The following is a 15,706-nucleotide window of genomic DNA, read 5'->3' as shown; positions in this document are numbered from 1 at the left end:
GAGACTATTCATTCCTTTTTATGTATCTTTATTCTAGCAGCCTTGCAGAGACCTTGGTTGGAATAGGGACAGATCTTGATTAGTGTAAGGCACAGAGAAACATTATTGAAAAAGAATTTGAACGGAAAGCATTGTTAGATTGAGTCATTGCATAAGAGGTTTTTAGATTTTTCTTCCCCCTAGGAGCCCCAAATGAAGAAATTCCTTACACACACAAAAAAGAAAGTGGTTAAGTTATGCTTGTTTTAAAATAATAAAAAAAGTGCCAGAAAGTGTTTATAAGGGAAATGTGTAAAAATGAAGTTTGCTTTTATCATTAGTTTTTCCTTATTTTCATGGGAAATGTGTTTTGATTTCTCTTCTGAAATAAGGGCCACAAGCACCCTGAGTACCTCTTGCAGTGTGTGATCCTTATGAATGAGTGTGATTCATTAACTCTTGGACAGGTCAAAGCAGCTGTTTATAAAGGTCTGGCTGGTGAATTAACAAGTGCTCTTCCTTTTGCGTTGTCCCTTCTGCCACAATAATGGAGAAGTACTGCAAATGCACATGTGGGGATTTCTGTGGTGATTTTCTGGGCTTGGGGATATTTTCCACAAGGCAAAACTGGCCAGTGAAACTGCTTTCTGTCAGTCTTTATGCCATGCATAGCAGCATTAGCTATAGATGAAGGCGTTTCTGCATTGGTTGCTCTGTTTCTCAGGGTGATGCGGGCAGCTGAGGAGACAACATCAAGCAATGTGTTTCCTTTCAAGTTAGTTCACATAAGCAAGAAGCACAGGACGTGGTTTTTTTCAGCTTCTTCTGAAGATGAAAGAAAGGTAACTTTCTTCTTTTGCAATAGCATTTTCCTTGAAGCAAAAAGAGAATCTTGGACTTCCCTAAAATCTAAATGAACTGGAAATGCAGCTGAAATTTGTATACCTGGTTCTTTGGGCTCCTCTGAAAATCATGTCTGAAGTTTCAACTATTAACTTAATGTTAATTCAACTTGTAATTTAGGGAATGGCTGTGACATACTAGATGGCATAGGTTTCTCCATATTTCATAAATATTCCATATTTATTTTTCATCAAGGAAAAAGTAATGATACGTAAGACTTTGATAAATTCTGAAAACTGTTTAGTGAGATCTCTCACTCGTAAACATACTCTGAATAGATATCTGGCTTTATGAATAACAGCCTGAAATTTGCAAACTGAAAATCTAGTACTTCAGTAGGTTCCTACAGCATTTTAAATAGTCAAAACATTTGACTGCTGAGTCTTTTCAGAAAAAAAGTTATGGATAAATACTATTTCAATGTATGTTCCCTGCACAGTTACTCTGATCTCACAGAGGACAAGATACATCTGCATTTAATGATTTTAAAATTGATGTGTCGAATGTTGTATTTTTATTTTTGTTTAGAATTGGATGCTGTCCTTGAGAAGGGAAATTGGTCACTACCACGAGAAGAAAGAAACAATAATGGAATTTAGGTATAAACCCTTATTCTTTATTGGCTTTTTTATCCCTTTTGCACTAGCTCTTTACAGTGGTGTTTTAGGCTTTTTGCACCTACAAGTAACTTCCTGTTAAATAAGAACAGGCACAGTAAGACCCAAGAAGAAAATGCCTTCCCAATTTATATTTTAAAGAATCTGAAGAAAAACCCAAATCTTTAAACAAAGAAGACTTTCAATGCCAGCTTTGTGTAAAACAAATGAAATCTTTTAAAAGACAGCAACAACATGACTGTTAATTGGGAAATATGAACAGCTTGCTTCTGCTTTTCCAGCATTCCTTTCCAGTGCTGCAGTCCAGCTAAACAGAAGTAACTCTGTATTTTCTTTTGCAGTGACTCTGGTTCTGATGCAGACAGTTTCTATGGCTCAGTAGAACGTCCCATTGACATCAAATATTCCCACCATTCAGCAGATAATGAAGGTGACAAATTCAGACACTGATAAATAAGGCTTCTTTGTTGCTAATTTGTTTCTTCTGAATTCTGCAGGAATTATTCCCATTGCTTTAGTAAACTGATCCAATTTGTAACTGGTGTTTTTTACAAGGTGTACCTCTGTAGTTTCAAATCAGCAACAGGTATTCTGTGCCATTAACTGTACCAATAAACTGAAGAATTTCAGATCCTTTAAGGAGGTAAATTAAAAGTGAGGACATGGCAGAAAGCCTGTCAGTTAGGCATTCACAGCATATTTCAGCAACCGAGTTCCAAGTCAAGAAATATGATTGTGAAAACCAACATGAGAAACCTCGCCTTGAGGTTCAGCAGGGATCCTTTCCTTGGCCTTTCCCCATCTGCCCTTTCAGATTTCTAAGGGTAATGTTGATGGGAGCAAGTCCTCTCATTTCCTGAAAGGAAATTCCTGAGTGTTCTGCAGGAATGGGTCTGTTAGGAAATCTGGTTCCATTGCTGCAAGCAGAGAACAGACTCATCAGCATTTCATCTGGGGTTGCAGTTTAGTCCTTCTGATTTTGTGGGAGGGGAGGGTTGTATGCAAGATGAATGATGATAAGAGGTCTGGTAGGAGTTTAAATTAGGAAAATTAGAATAACTGATTTTTATCAGATATTCTTACCTTTTTTCTAGGGCATTCCTCTGCATATTGTCCTTCAGGCTCCTCTTATAATCAATGATGAGAAATTACTGCCTAGAAGTAACATGGTTTTTGTGGCTTGGTTATTCTGATTTTCAGTTAAAGGCAACATTGAAACCACTAAAGCCCTTTGTTAATGGCACCACATGTTAAAAGCAGGTGGTGCTTTTTTTGTTGTTGTCGCCAGAGCAAGGCAGAAGAATTAAAATTGTTTTGTAGATCACTAAGCTTGTTTAATCTTCCATATTGCAAAATCCAAAGTTTTTCTGTGGTAGGGTTAAATTCTGGGGGTTATTTTTTTTTCCAAGTGCTTCAATGCATCCATGTAGTTGTGTCTCTGCAACTGATTTGAACTTCTCTCAAGAAGGCTGGAACACTAAAAGTGTCACCAAAGAACAATTTTTTTAACTTTTAAGTTGTAAAAAATAAATTAATGTGTAGTGTACTTGATTTGCCTCTGTTATGAGAGATGGCTTTTTAAATTGACACAAAAATTTTAGGAAACACCTAGATAGCAGAGAGGTGGATCAAAACTATTAATTTTTTTCACCTCTTTAGAAAAAATACTTGAAAAATATCTGTTTTAGGGAACCCTAAGTACTTGATACTCTTTCTTAGGTTTCTTAGGTTCCAAGAGTATTTATCAAAGTCTGACACACTGATTTTTATCTGCAGATTATGACCAGGAGGAAGAGGATGAGTCTTACTTGCAGCCAGATACTTCTGACATAGTGAAAGATGGTAAGTGATTTCTTTGATTCCCCTCACAAAGGGCCCTGTGAAAAGCCCCCAGTGAAGGTAATATTCATGTGGAATGCCAGGTTATTATTTTGTATTAGTCATTACTATTCCAGCTGGCAAAATAACTGAAGTAATGCAGAGGTATCTTGAGAGGTATTTAGGGTCAGGAGTTTGTAATAACAGCAGTAACCATTTACAGAAAGTATTACAGGCCTTTAGGGCTTTGTTTCATTGGAGCCTCCTGCCTGGGGATGACCTGTATCTGGTCATCAGTCTGGAGCAGCAGTAATGCTTTTAAGGAAAAAACAGATACAAAGTGAAAAGTCTCTGCTAAGCCATCGTAAGCCATGCCTGAAGAAAAATAGCAGGAGTTTATTACCTAGAACTTTCAGAATTCTGCTGAAAGTTAAATGCTTGTCCAGCATGTTGAGTACTGTCAGACCTGATGCCAGTGAAATATCTTAGATCACATAGAAAATTGATTTGAGCAGTCTCCTTTGATGACATACTGTATTCTCCTTCATTGTGTCACCTGTTTTGGTTTTCTTTCTGCAGAGATGGTGCTGCCCCCTGCGTACCCACCTCCACCTGTTCCTCACGTCAGGAAATCTCCCTACTCCGAAGCAAGGGCACATTCCTATGCTGGCAAACCAACTGCCCCAGTACCACCACCCCCCCCAAAGAGGAGCTTACCTGAAATCAAACTAGAGCCACCCCCTGTGCCCCCTTTACCTGTGTTCAAAAAGCCTGTGAGTGGCAGAGAGTCTCACCCGCTGCCTCCAGAGCCTGTGCCTCCAGCCCAAGTCCTTGCTCCGCCAGAAGCCTGCGAGAAGCTAAAAACCTTAAACCTTTCCCCACGGACTCCTCCTCCTCTGCCAGCCAATAAACCCAAGTTGTCACAGCTTGCTGAAAAGCTAGCAGAGCCCAAAGTGCCAAGGGAACATGGTAAGCCTGGACTGTTTGTGCCACCAGTGCTCCCAAAGCCACCTGTGCCAAGCCACCAGCCCCCTGCGGTCAAGCCCAGAACAGAGAAATCTTTAGGTCCCCAGTTACAGTAAGTATGGAAACACAATGCACTACTGTTTCTCAGTCATCTGTTAGTTAACAAGTTTAGATGTACTCAGACTCATACCAACATCTGTGTCTCTTCCCTGCACCATCCCTCTCTGTGTTGTGCTTTTTTTGCCTGTTATTTGAAAATCTGCAGTGACTCTGGCTGATCTGGTTGGACCTGCTCCGTGCAGGAGCTTGGACTAAATGATCTCTAGAGGTCTCTCCTTACCCAAATTAAGCTGTGATTATCTAAATTAATCTGCAAGTACTGCCTGCAGCTCTGGAGCCCCCAAAACAAGAAAGACTGTTGAAACTGGTCCAGAGGAGGCCACTGAGCTGATCTGAGGGCTGGAGTACCTCTCCTAAGAGGACAGGCTGACAGAGTTGGGCTCTTTCAGCCTGGAGAAGGCTCTGGGGAGACTCTTAGAACACCTTCCAGTACCTAAAACAGCTACAAAAGAGCTGGAGAGGGACTTTTGACATGGGCATGGAGTGCTAGGACAAGGGGGAATGTCTTTAAACTTTCTGAAAGAGGGGAAGTGTTAGGTTCAGGTTAGATATTGGGAATAAGTTATTCACTGGGAGGGTGGTGAGGCACTGGCACAGATTGACACATAAATTGTGGGTGCCCCAACCCTGGAAGGGACACGTTGGATGGAGCTCCAATCAACCTGGTCTAGTGAAAGGTATCCTTGCCCACGGCAGGAGGGTTGCAATGAGATGGTCTTTAAGCTCCTTTCCACTCTAAACCATTCTAGGACTCCATTATTTGGGGGTTAAACTGAAACTTCAGTTCTAGTTTTGCTATTCCTTCAGTGTTTTGTTTTCTGCTTTCCTGATGAGATATCCTTCAGTTTTCATTCTGTTTCTGCCAGGAGATCACCACCAGATGGACAGAGTTTTAGAAGTTTTTCTTTTGAAAAACCAGCTCTACCCTCCAAGCCAAGCCAACCTGATGATGACTCTGATGATGATTATGAAAAAGTAAGATGAAGCAGATGATCCATTCTAAAAGAATATTTTTTTCCTTGGTTATGTATATCTTTGGGAACATTTTAAGTGCATTATTTCAGGAGAAGAGTAGCTTTCTGAAAACAGTGCTGTATGGTTTTTTTTTTCATTTATTTTTGAGCTTTAGTGAATGCCTTGAAAAGTTATAGAGTTTAAGACTGGCTATGAAGAAGAAAGAAGCGAAAAGTAAAGATCAAATCACTGTTAATAATTTAGATTATGGCTGTAGCTTATTTGCATAACAAGTTGCTAGGGATTTGAATTGTCATTGACTTAATGGTGATTTATTTTTTTAATATTTTTTACAGGTTGGGCTGCCTGTTTCAATATTTCTTAATACCTCTGAGTCCTTCGAAGTTGAAAGGTAAAATGTGATTTTAAAATAGTTCCTTAGAAGTCCTACAAAAACCTGTACTGAACTGTAATCCAAAGATAATTCTGATAACTTGTGTTTAAAGCATGCACTGAAATGTTTAATATGCAAATCACTTTCTAGAGAAGTTAGTTCAGTGCTCATATATCAATTGACAGATGAGAATGCAATGTGATTTGGCTCCATCTGGAGGAGGCTGTTTTGCCAGGATGCTGGATGGGACCAGAGAGCCAGATGATCTGTGCTGCACTGCTGGCTCAGGTGCTAGAACAGTGACTTTCTTTCAGCTATGCTCTACTATGAATTATTACACCCAAACCAGATATTTGTATTGAGAACTTTAAGACTGGAGGTATTTGATTTATTTGAGTGCTCATAATATGTCATGTACATGAATAATTGTAATATATGTCATTGTTTATTCTTTTTAGGATATTTAAAGCTAGTAGCCCGCAAGGACAACCACAAAATGGATTGTACTGTATTAGGAACTCATCTACTAAGCCTGGAAAGGTAAATTGCAATTTTTGAGTCTAACCCCCAAAAAACTTCTTGATTGAGACATACTGCATTTTATATATGTTAAAGCACTTAATAATTTAGATGTGGCCTTTTTTAAAGCAAGAAAATATGAGAGAATCCCTATTGTGTCAGTAATTGTAAAAAAACCTTTTGGGCTGAATTTTAAGTAATTCCTTAATAATACCTTGACTTAGATGAGCTTGGTATCACAGACTGAATACATTGCATTTTTCTTCTTCAAGGTATTGGTTGTATGGGATGAACCTGCAGGAAAAGTGAGAAACTACAGAATCTTTGAAAAGGTCAGTAGCTTCACCAAATATGCATCTTGAGATTACATATGACAGTGTGTCTTAAAAAGGAGGATGTATATAGGGTAATATCAGAATTAACAAGTTCAAGTCTAAATTTGTTCCCACCTCTGACAGTAAGAATCAGCTGATTTACAAATATCTGGTCTAGGATAAAAGTTTGAGTACTCAGATCCGGGCTTTCTAATTGCTGTATCACGTATCACCATAAATTTCAGCCCCAGTCAAATCCTAGTAAATTCCTGAGTTTAATTTGGACTTATTTGTGTGACTGACTAGTTTGCAAAGGAATAGTGTATTTGGAAGAACTTAGTTCTGCTGATGATGTTCTGGCCCTTTTTCCTTTAGACATCCAGCTGGAAACATTACTGTCAATGGTTACATATGTTTTTGTTCTACAATAGGATGGCAAGTTTTACCTGGATTCAGACATCCTGTTTTTGAACATGGGAAGTTTGGTGGAATACTACAGCACTCATGTCTTACCCAGTCATGACAGCCTGATTCTCATGTGTCCTTATGGTTACTCTAAGCCAAGGTGACAGGATAGCCATGGCTCACTGACACCCTGCTGCCCCTGAGGACAGGACTCCTGCCCGTTGGACATCCCGCTATTTGCACACAAACTGGGTCTGTGTCCACCTTTTCTTCTCTCCTAAATTGTTATATAAATTCCATTTAATGAACTTCTGGTAAAACCTTAGAGTCCAGATCGGTGGATTTTATGGTCTTTTTCTTTACAAAGATCTGAACTGAATGTGCTGTGAAAGCTGTCCAGGATACCCACACCTTTTATAAAACTGCTGCTATTACTAATCTCCTTGGAATGTTGAAGATGAACGTGAACCAAGAAGTGATCTGAATACAGCTGATCTAGAAAATGGACATTCTGAAAGTATGTCAGAATTTATTTGTGACAGGGAATACTAATACTCTGACTTGGAGGTACTACTCCTAAAGTCAGTATTGGTGCTCAACTGAGATATTTTGTATTACTTGTATAGCTGATGTGTACATAATGAAGATTTCTGTGCAAATTATTTTATTTACTATAGGTAAAGATGATCAGGAATCGAGGCTTTTTTTTAAGCCACCTCTTATACCCTTGTACCTTCTGAGTACAGTAATCACTATCAGGTACTATCTGGCTGATATGGGTGTGGCATCCCACATACTGCTTCATGACATGCACTTCAGAGCAGTGTGGGACAATACTGATTCGGCTTTCATGGGAACTCCATTATCTGGTTCTGAACTGGAAAAGGGAAAAGAGAAAGGCTTACTTCAGATTTTGGGGGAAGGGAAGGGAATGTTGAATGTTTCAAATTCCAACTAGCAGTTTGATCTCACATTGCCATAGTCAAAGGTTCTTTAAAACAAAGCACAAAAAAGCACCTGAAACCATGATTGTGATGCTACTATCAGTCCAAAAATCTTTGTGGTCACACTTTGTTGTCAGCCAGCTGCATTTTTTTCTGTCCTAGGGCAAAACACACTACCCTAGTCTGCCAACAAGACTTCTTTCATTAAAATTTCTGCTCAGATTGTAGTTGCATGCCAAACAAAAATCTGTCTTCAATCTATTGTTATTGATAGACATTACCAGGGTGCTTTTAACATTTGTTCCCTAATATTTTGGGGACAGGTATCCTAAATCCAAGGGCTTGATATTTATGCCAAAATTACTCTATTCCTGTATTTTAATATGGAGGAGAAATTAATTTTAATAACCTCTTAAGTAATTCTGTTGATCCAAAAATAGTGTCATAATGGTCTCATACTCTAATAATGTTTACAAGACTTGTAATAATAGTAAAAAAAAATTCTGCCACTCCTGAAACAGGAGAAGGTTTTTATCAGTCTGAATTTGTATTCATAAACTTTTTTTCTGTTACCCTCTAAAAGTTTCTAAACGCCCATTTTAATCTTGTTACCATTAGATGGTCACAACTTTAAAATCATAACACAACTATTACAGAGTAATAATTTTCTTTTTATGAAAACAATGAACCAGGATTTAGTCCTTAGGGAATTTTCCTTATTAATCAGATGGAATATGAGGATCTTATGCAGGAATTGAGGCAGGAAATTTTGCCTCCATCTTTTTCAAGAGACACAGACATACACAATATCAGTCTTTTGATCTCTGTTCCCACCATAATAGGGCTTATGTGTAAAGAATGTCAAGTACTTAAAATTCAGATTCTGTTGAATGTTGGATATTTTAAGTCTTATTCCCTTTATTTTAAATTAGTGTCCCTGTGATGCACTATCCTGACATTGATCCTCTCTAAAGAAGGCTCAGCCAAGACAGCATTTAAAAAACTTTTTTGGCAAATAGTTTTATGTATATCAGAGTAAGTTCAAGTTTCTTGCAATATTCACACCTAACTGTCTACAGAGTAAGATTTTCTCTGTCTGAGAATAATTGACTTCATTGTATCATGACAATGTTATTTATAGTATGCTCTCTTTGGGGCCCTATTCGGATATTTGACTGTTTGCTCAACTTATACTTAGAAGATTTTTAAATTGTAAATATCCATTTAAACCATAATGCACTCTTTACCTGTGTAATAATACAAGAGTTGCAAATATGTAAATTTTTGTGTAATTCCTTTTTGTATCTAAATGTATAGATTTCTGAAATGGATAAACTTTCAATGCCAGTCCACCTCATTTTGTGCAGTTGTCTTTAATTTCATGGGGGTGGGTTCTGGTGCTTTTGTTCATACCTGTGTTCTTCTAATAGCAGAGTTAGAGGAATTTATTTTCAGTGCTCCTTAGAAGCAAATCTTCATGTTCTAAACAAATCTGCAGTCATTTAGACTCTTTCTTCCTCTTGCCCATACATACTAGTCTGATCTGTTTTATAACAAATCAGGTGAGTTTCTGGTGTTTGTAGGGAGGAAAGACACAGCCACAATGCACGGCTCAGTATGTCTCCTGTATTTCTCACTAATCTGCCTCTCCTCATTCCTTCACCACAAAGCAGCCTTTGTGTCTACAACCTCCTACAAGCTCCTTAGCTTTAAAATAGTTTGTGGGGAATTGTAAAAGCAGCATTTGATGTGCAAAAAGAATATTGTTCATGAGTTTTGTAATATCCAAGTCAAAATTGTTGATACTAGTTTGCCTCCTGTGACTGGACCTCCAGATTAAAGTATTACAGGTCATATTTGGATAGGGATTGCTGTTCTAGGAAAAAAAAATTTGGGTGCTTTTGAAAATAAAGCAAGGGACAGTCAATGGCAGCATGTCAGAAAAAGTGAACCAATATTAAAAAAAAATTTCTACAACAATAGAGGTGCTTTGTGTCAGCAGTCAAGCTTTCCCCACCTCAGAACTTCAGTTTTCACAAGAATGTGAATAAGTAGCAAGAGTATTTGTGGCCTCAAGTGGCTTCATCCTTTGGAATGTGCAAAAGGGCACTGAAGATTTCGGGAGCTGAAAGTGTGATTATATAGAATTTGGGGACATCTGCTGGTCAGTCTGTTCCACACAGGGATCCACACAACAGGAATCCAGCAGCTGAGCATGTGTGTGGAAGTCATTTGGGACAAATCAGTCTTAAGTGACTTCAGATAGAAGCTAGAGATCAAAGCCAATTTCAAGTAGGAACTTAACAAGCTGGGTCTTTGAAACTTTAAACTCTTTTGGCTCATTTGCCTCAAATAAGTAACAACATTGTTTAGAATACGTTCAGATGTGTAATTCTGCTAACCTAAAGAACAAAGAGATAAATTAATCTTTCTGTGTTTAAATTATTGTTAAAATATACTTTGAAGTAGAATTTACATAATGGACATCTGAGTGCCACCTAAATTTATGCACATCTTGAAACATTTAGGCAGCTGTTCTGAACATTAAATACTTCACCTAGCAGCAAGCAAATGTTGCAATAGTTTCCATCTTATGAAATACTCATCTCCTTGAAGTCAAGGAGGGGTTTTTTTCCTAACAGTGGGAGTGCTTGAGATGCCCACAGTTAAAGACCCCTAAGTGGGAGAGCTTATAGTCCTTTTACTATACTTAAAGTACTAAAATATCAAATACCAAACACTACTAGAACTTCTAGATGGAAAGCATTTGAGCTCATTTTAAAACTAGATGTTCAGTAGGCTTCAGGTATGGAGTAAGCCTTGTAGCACAGCCACCTCCAAATCTATTCCTTCAGGGTTCCCATTCCTCTATTGTAATTCCAGGATGGTCATTACTATCCCTCACCTGCACCTTCCTCCCTACAGTATCTAGTTCCCAGGAAGTGGGTAATTCAACCTCTCAGGTTGAGGACATGGTCCTGAGAGGCATGTAATCTTGGAGATATCAAAGAATTGCTTTTAATGTGATTTTCCTCACACATATCTCTCCTGGAGTAGGTTTGCACAGAAACGACAGTGATAAAAATCATTTGTAGGATTAGCTCACTGGATATCTAAAACAAGGGAAAAGCATTGAACCCTTCTTTGAGTTACCACCTTCCCTGCCTTTGAACAACCACTTCATACAAGCTCCTGCTGGGCACTATCCCAGCACAGCTGGTTCCTGGACTGGCTGATGTGCACTGAAATTCTGGCCTGGACAGCCTTTGCACCTGTACTGAAGGCCAGTGATGTGAAAGGGCCACCAGAGCAGCACAGAAAACAGGAGAGTCTGCCCCATGGAAAGTTATTAAAGGGTTTTATTACAGGGCTAATATGGAAAGGTGCTCCAGCTGTGGCTTCATAAGATGTTTTAGGCTTCATTGATTATGTTGTGCTTTAATTTACATTAATTTGCACTGTCCTAACATTCATGCTGGTTTATTTTTCCAAGAAAATGACAGCCACACCCTAACCATGGAAGTACTGCTGAAAATGTGCCATTTAAAAATTAAGTGTGAGTTTAGGGAATTAAAATTTTGATATTCTAATATTACAAAGCTTCTCTCATGATTAATTAACTTTCTCCTGTATATAATACTTAAATTAGTAACTACCTTAAAATATTTTTCTTATGCTTCTCAGCTCTCCTCATTAGTTTGAACTTGCCCTGATATGTTTTTCCAAATTTCACTGTTTTGCCCTCTTGAGTCTGCTTGTAGTTCTAAAGTTAGTTCAAAAGTTATAACTTTTTTTACTGACGTTTTTCCTTCTCCTACTTTTAAGGATGAAGATGTCATTACAGAGCAGCTAAAAACAATTTCAGCTGCTCTAGTCACACTGGAATTCATGTAGAAGCAGCTAGCAGAGAAAACACAACTAGAAGGCAGATGATTCTCAGGAAGTCATAGAAGTTGCAATTAAATTAATTGGCTTTACTTGGAAAAGCATTTTGGAAAAACAAGCCCTAACCTTTACAAAGACTATTGCAACATTAGAAGAGAATGTTGGTTGCTGGAGTTCCTTTGTGTAAAGCAACCATTGCACCTTTGCTTCTGTTTAACTGCAACTGCTCTTAACCAGCTTGAACCATGTAGCTCCATTTACATTTTATCTCAATCATGTATAAAAATTTTCCCATGTCCCCTGAGCATAAAGTCAATATTTTTCCAATTTAAAGCCAAAGTGGCCTCTCAGATTAAGACTGTGTAAAATTTGGCAACATTTAGTATTGGCCTATTCCAGCTGCTCTGCTCTTTTGCCCACCTCTGTTTTGGTTCTCCTAATTTTTATTTTTTTTCCAGCTCAAACAAACCTCAGATGTGGTTTTGTTTGGTTGTGGACAGAGATGAAAGTAGACCAGAATGCACTTTTTTATTTCATGTAATCTTTCTATTGAACCTACATTAAAATTGTTTCTACATGCTATTTTCATTCCATTAGGAAATTTTTCCTTCCTTACATAAATGAGTAAAATTCAAAACAGAGCTCCATCTGAAGAATAAGAACTCGTACTTCAGACATAACCTTACATAAAATGACCAACTTTAGTAATACTACAAATAAGCCATGAGATATTACTGGTGTTATGCACAGCTGAAATGAAGATAACCCCTTATATAACTTTGAAAAAGGCATTTAAAGGCAATAATTTCCAAGACAAATCCCTCATGAGCTTTTCAATAGTAATGCTGCATGTGTATAAGCTCCCTCGTCCCACTTCCAGCACAGTCCTGGGTGCCAGTGAGAGAGGCAGCACTCATGGGGCTGTTCTTGGGTATTTTGTACAGGTAACTTGTGTTTGTCCCCACACACCCTCCCAACACTCTAGCTCTGGTATGACTGGCCAGGGACTGGCTTTTACTTTGCTGGCACAAGAAAATTTTGCTGCTAAGACTCTCCTTTTGAAAATCCATGGGAAAAGCAGCAGAGAATTCACATACAGGCATTGTTTTATTTGGAGGATCCAGAACTTTTTCTGGGAAATGGAGTAGGTCTGTGTGAGATGAAGACAGATGATGACAGTAGGCAAACAAGTCCTGCCCAGTCAACAGGCTGTCAGGCCAGAACAGTTCTGGCAGGTCAGGAGAGAAAGATCTACTTTACTGCCACCTTACTATCAGGCCCAGTTTATAGGTGAGAAAACTGGAACTGCTTATGTGGAGTAAGTGCACCCCATATAAAGGAAAAGATACATGTCCTAATGCCAGATGTGGGACATCAGCCTAGTGCTAGAAGCATCAAGAAGTGTTAATGCCAGGTAAAGACGTCAGGTGCATAAAAATAATTGTACAGTACTATTTTTCTGGTATCTAGTAAAGCCTCATGAAAATAATTTGTAAATGAATACATTCACATTGACTCTGATTTGAGTATTTTTTTATTTGAGACTCTGTAATTGAGTCCAGTTCTGCTGCTGCTGGAGCCTGCTGAGGAGAAGAGCTATTATTTGAAAGCCAGTAACCATTCTCCAGAACATGTGTAGGTGTGCATATGGCAAGTGGAAGCCTACTGGCAACAAGCTTGTCTTGGTCTTTTTCTCAGAACCCTCACCAGCAACCCAAAATCCTGAAGGAATCAAATGCTGCAGGCTGAAAAACACAATGTAATTAATGTTGTACCTTTTGTTGTAGCTGAAATGCTGCAAACCCAGCTGGTAAGAGTTAACAAAAAAAGTTCTTCATATCTTAAATAATGCAGAAGTGCTTTTTGAGATTGTCTTGTCTTTTTTTCTGCAGCAGAACACACAGCTTTAGTCTGTGCCAGTATTTATGAGCCCTCCCTTGAGTTTCTGCCCATGTAACCCTGCCTTTGCCATTGCACCAGCACTGCCCTTCCTGCAGCTGGGCAGAGCAGGTCAGGAATCCGGGCAGGCCAGAAGCTGAACAGGGAAGATAAACACAGACATGCATCAGCTGTCACAGTCTCAGCCTGTGGAGGGAGTTGATTGATTCAGCAGAAAGCTGCACACCCCCCACACCTCCCCTCCCCCAGTTTTTCCTTCTGATTAGCCAGGTGAAACAATGGCTTCATGATTATGGGAGATCATGCAAGGAGCAGGGGGAAAGCTGGAAGGGGACAATAGGAAGCTGTGCCCTTGAGCATGTCACAAAGTAGGACAGCAGAAGAGAAAGGTAAAGGAACAGCACTCACCAGCATCACAAGAGCCAACAGGAGCTGACAAAAGGCATCCTTTGATCAGCTCAAGCTGCTCTTGTCACTGCACCCTGCAGTTACACAAGCACTTTGAGCCAGCCCTGCCAGAGAAAGAAATTACCCTGCCCTCCCCCAGCCCTGGGCACTGCTGCCGCCCTCAACATCCCCATCCTTCCTGCCACTGCTGGTCTTAGAGGCACGCACTGAGCTGGAGAGGAAACCCATTAAGTTGGAAACAAAGCAGTATTTTTTTGCTGAGTTAGTTCTAACATGGATTTATTCTCCCATTTACTTTCTGAGACAAGAGAGAGCTCTATGTGTTAAATGCCTTGGTGAGAAAGGGAAGGAAAGAAAGGGAGATGCCAAGATGGAGCATTTTGACAAGTAATCAAAGAGAACACACTGCATGGGGCAGGTGGCTGGAGTCTGCAGGTGCAGAGCAGGGACAAGGGCACATTGCCAGGTATGTACACACATCCACTGGGTTTACAGGGTTCAGCACCAGGCAGGTGAAATGATGTTAAACTGTCAAACAGTTCTTAGAAAAAATGTTCAGACACGATTTGCTAATCATTAGTAATTACACTAACACATGTCCAGCTGTGGGATGGTTTTGATTAGGCAGATCCATGTCCAGTAGGGCCTTCTTGTCAGATGTGCTGTAATCATTCTGTGTCATCACTTGACACCTGAACCACCACTTTTGGTGGCTGAATTCACAGACATGCTTATGCATCTCTCTATGGCCTGTTTTTAGGGAAGTGGAGTGTGTTTCCTTGGTGGAGGTGGTTGGAGCAGGCTAGATTTCTCCCACATTCCACAGGAGGCATTTATGGATCCTGAAATCCATCAGATTCTACTTGCTGGAATCTTCCCTACATATGGGTAACTTGGGGATGAGTGTTGTAGATAGCAGAGGAGAAGGGTTTACTGTTTCTGAGAGCTTGTTCCCAGACCACCAAGTCTTCGTTTGCCCCGTGGCAGGCAGCATTCTATACAACACGCAGACGTGTAGACCAGCAGAATTAAAATTATACAGAAACGATACTACAAATGTACAGAAAATAGACAACAGAAGAAGTTAACTTCACAGTTGGTGCCGTGACTGTAACAAACCGAGGGTTATACCAGCCACACAGCTCTCCAAGGATTCAGAAGACCTAAGGAAGCGATTTAGAAAGCTCTCGTCAGGCTGCTCTGTACAAGCTGTACGATGGATCTGCACACTTCCAGAACCGCGCGACTTCTCGCCGGCCTGGCATTTCACATCCGGAGGATATTCCAGTGATTAAACACCTTCGGTAGTGACAGGTGTCTCTAGCCCTCGCCAAGGCAGGTCTCAAGCCTGAGTCCTGCCCTCCTGAATCGCCCTGGCCTTGCTCTGAGCTGACAGCGATCGAACACCGCCACCGCAGCGCGATAACGAGCCCTTATCGCAGCGCGTCCTCGGCGATTAGCGATGTCCGCCTGCGCCTATCTCCCGGCCCGCTCTAAGATAAGCTTCCCGGGCGCCGCGCTGCTCCTTTCCGCTGGGATCCAGCGCCACAAGAAGCCCTTTCCCTGTGTCCGAAGGCTCTT

The 15,706-nt window shown here is 39.9% G+C and overlaps 1 protein-coding gene across 4 annotated transcripts in view; it reads left to right on the top strand.

Moving 5' to 3' along the window:
• SH3BP2 (SH3 domain binding protein 2) overlaps window positions 1–9,290 on the top strand; it is a 36,772-nt gene extending 27,482 nt beyond the window's left edge. For 3 of the 4 annotated variants that reach the window (XM_059845300.1, XM_059845302.1, XM_059845298.1), the window contains 10 exons: window positions 704–821; window positions 1,411–1,481; window positions 1,841–1,929; window positions 3,276–3,341; window positions 3,897–4,395; window positions 5,270–5,378; window positions 5,714–5,769; window positions 6,210–6,291; window positions 6,543–6,602; window positions 7,016–9,290. In XM_059845300.1, coding sequence (XP_059701283.1) covers window positions 704–821; window positions 1,411–1,481; window positions 1,841–1,929; window positions 3,276–3,341; window positions 3,897–4,395; window positions 5,270–5,378; window positions 5,714–5,769; window positions 6,210–6,291; window positions 6,543–6,602; window positions 7,016–7,153 — 1,288 coding nt within the window. In that variant the 3' untranslated portion in view covers window positions 7,154–9,290. The remainder of the gene's footprint in view (window positions 1–703; window positions 822–1,410; window positions 1,482–1,840; window positions 1,930–3,275; window positions 3,342–3,896; window positions 4,396–5,269; window positions 5,379–5,713; window positions 5,770–6,209; window positions 6,292–6,542; window positions 6,603–7,015) is intronic. The other variant, XM_059845299.1, reaches the window with a different exon arrangement.
• Window positions 9,291–15,706: the final 6,416 nt, after the last annotated feature.

Source organism: Haemorhous mexicanus, chromosome 4, assembly GCF_027477595.1.
Source record: "Haemorhous mexicanus isolate bHaeMex1 chromosome 4, bHaeMex1.pri, whole genome shotgun sequence".
Classification (NCBI taxonomy): domain Eukaryota; kingdom Metazoa; phylum Chordata; class Aves; order Passeriformes; family Fringillidae; genus Haemorhous; species Haemorhous mexicanus.
This window is presented reverse-complemented; position numbering and strand designations above follow the sequence as displayed.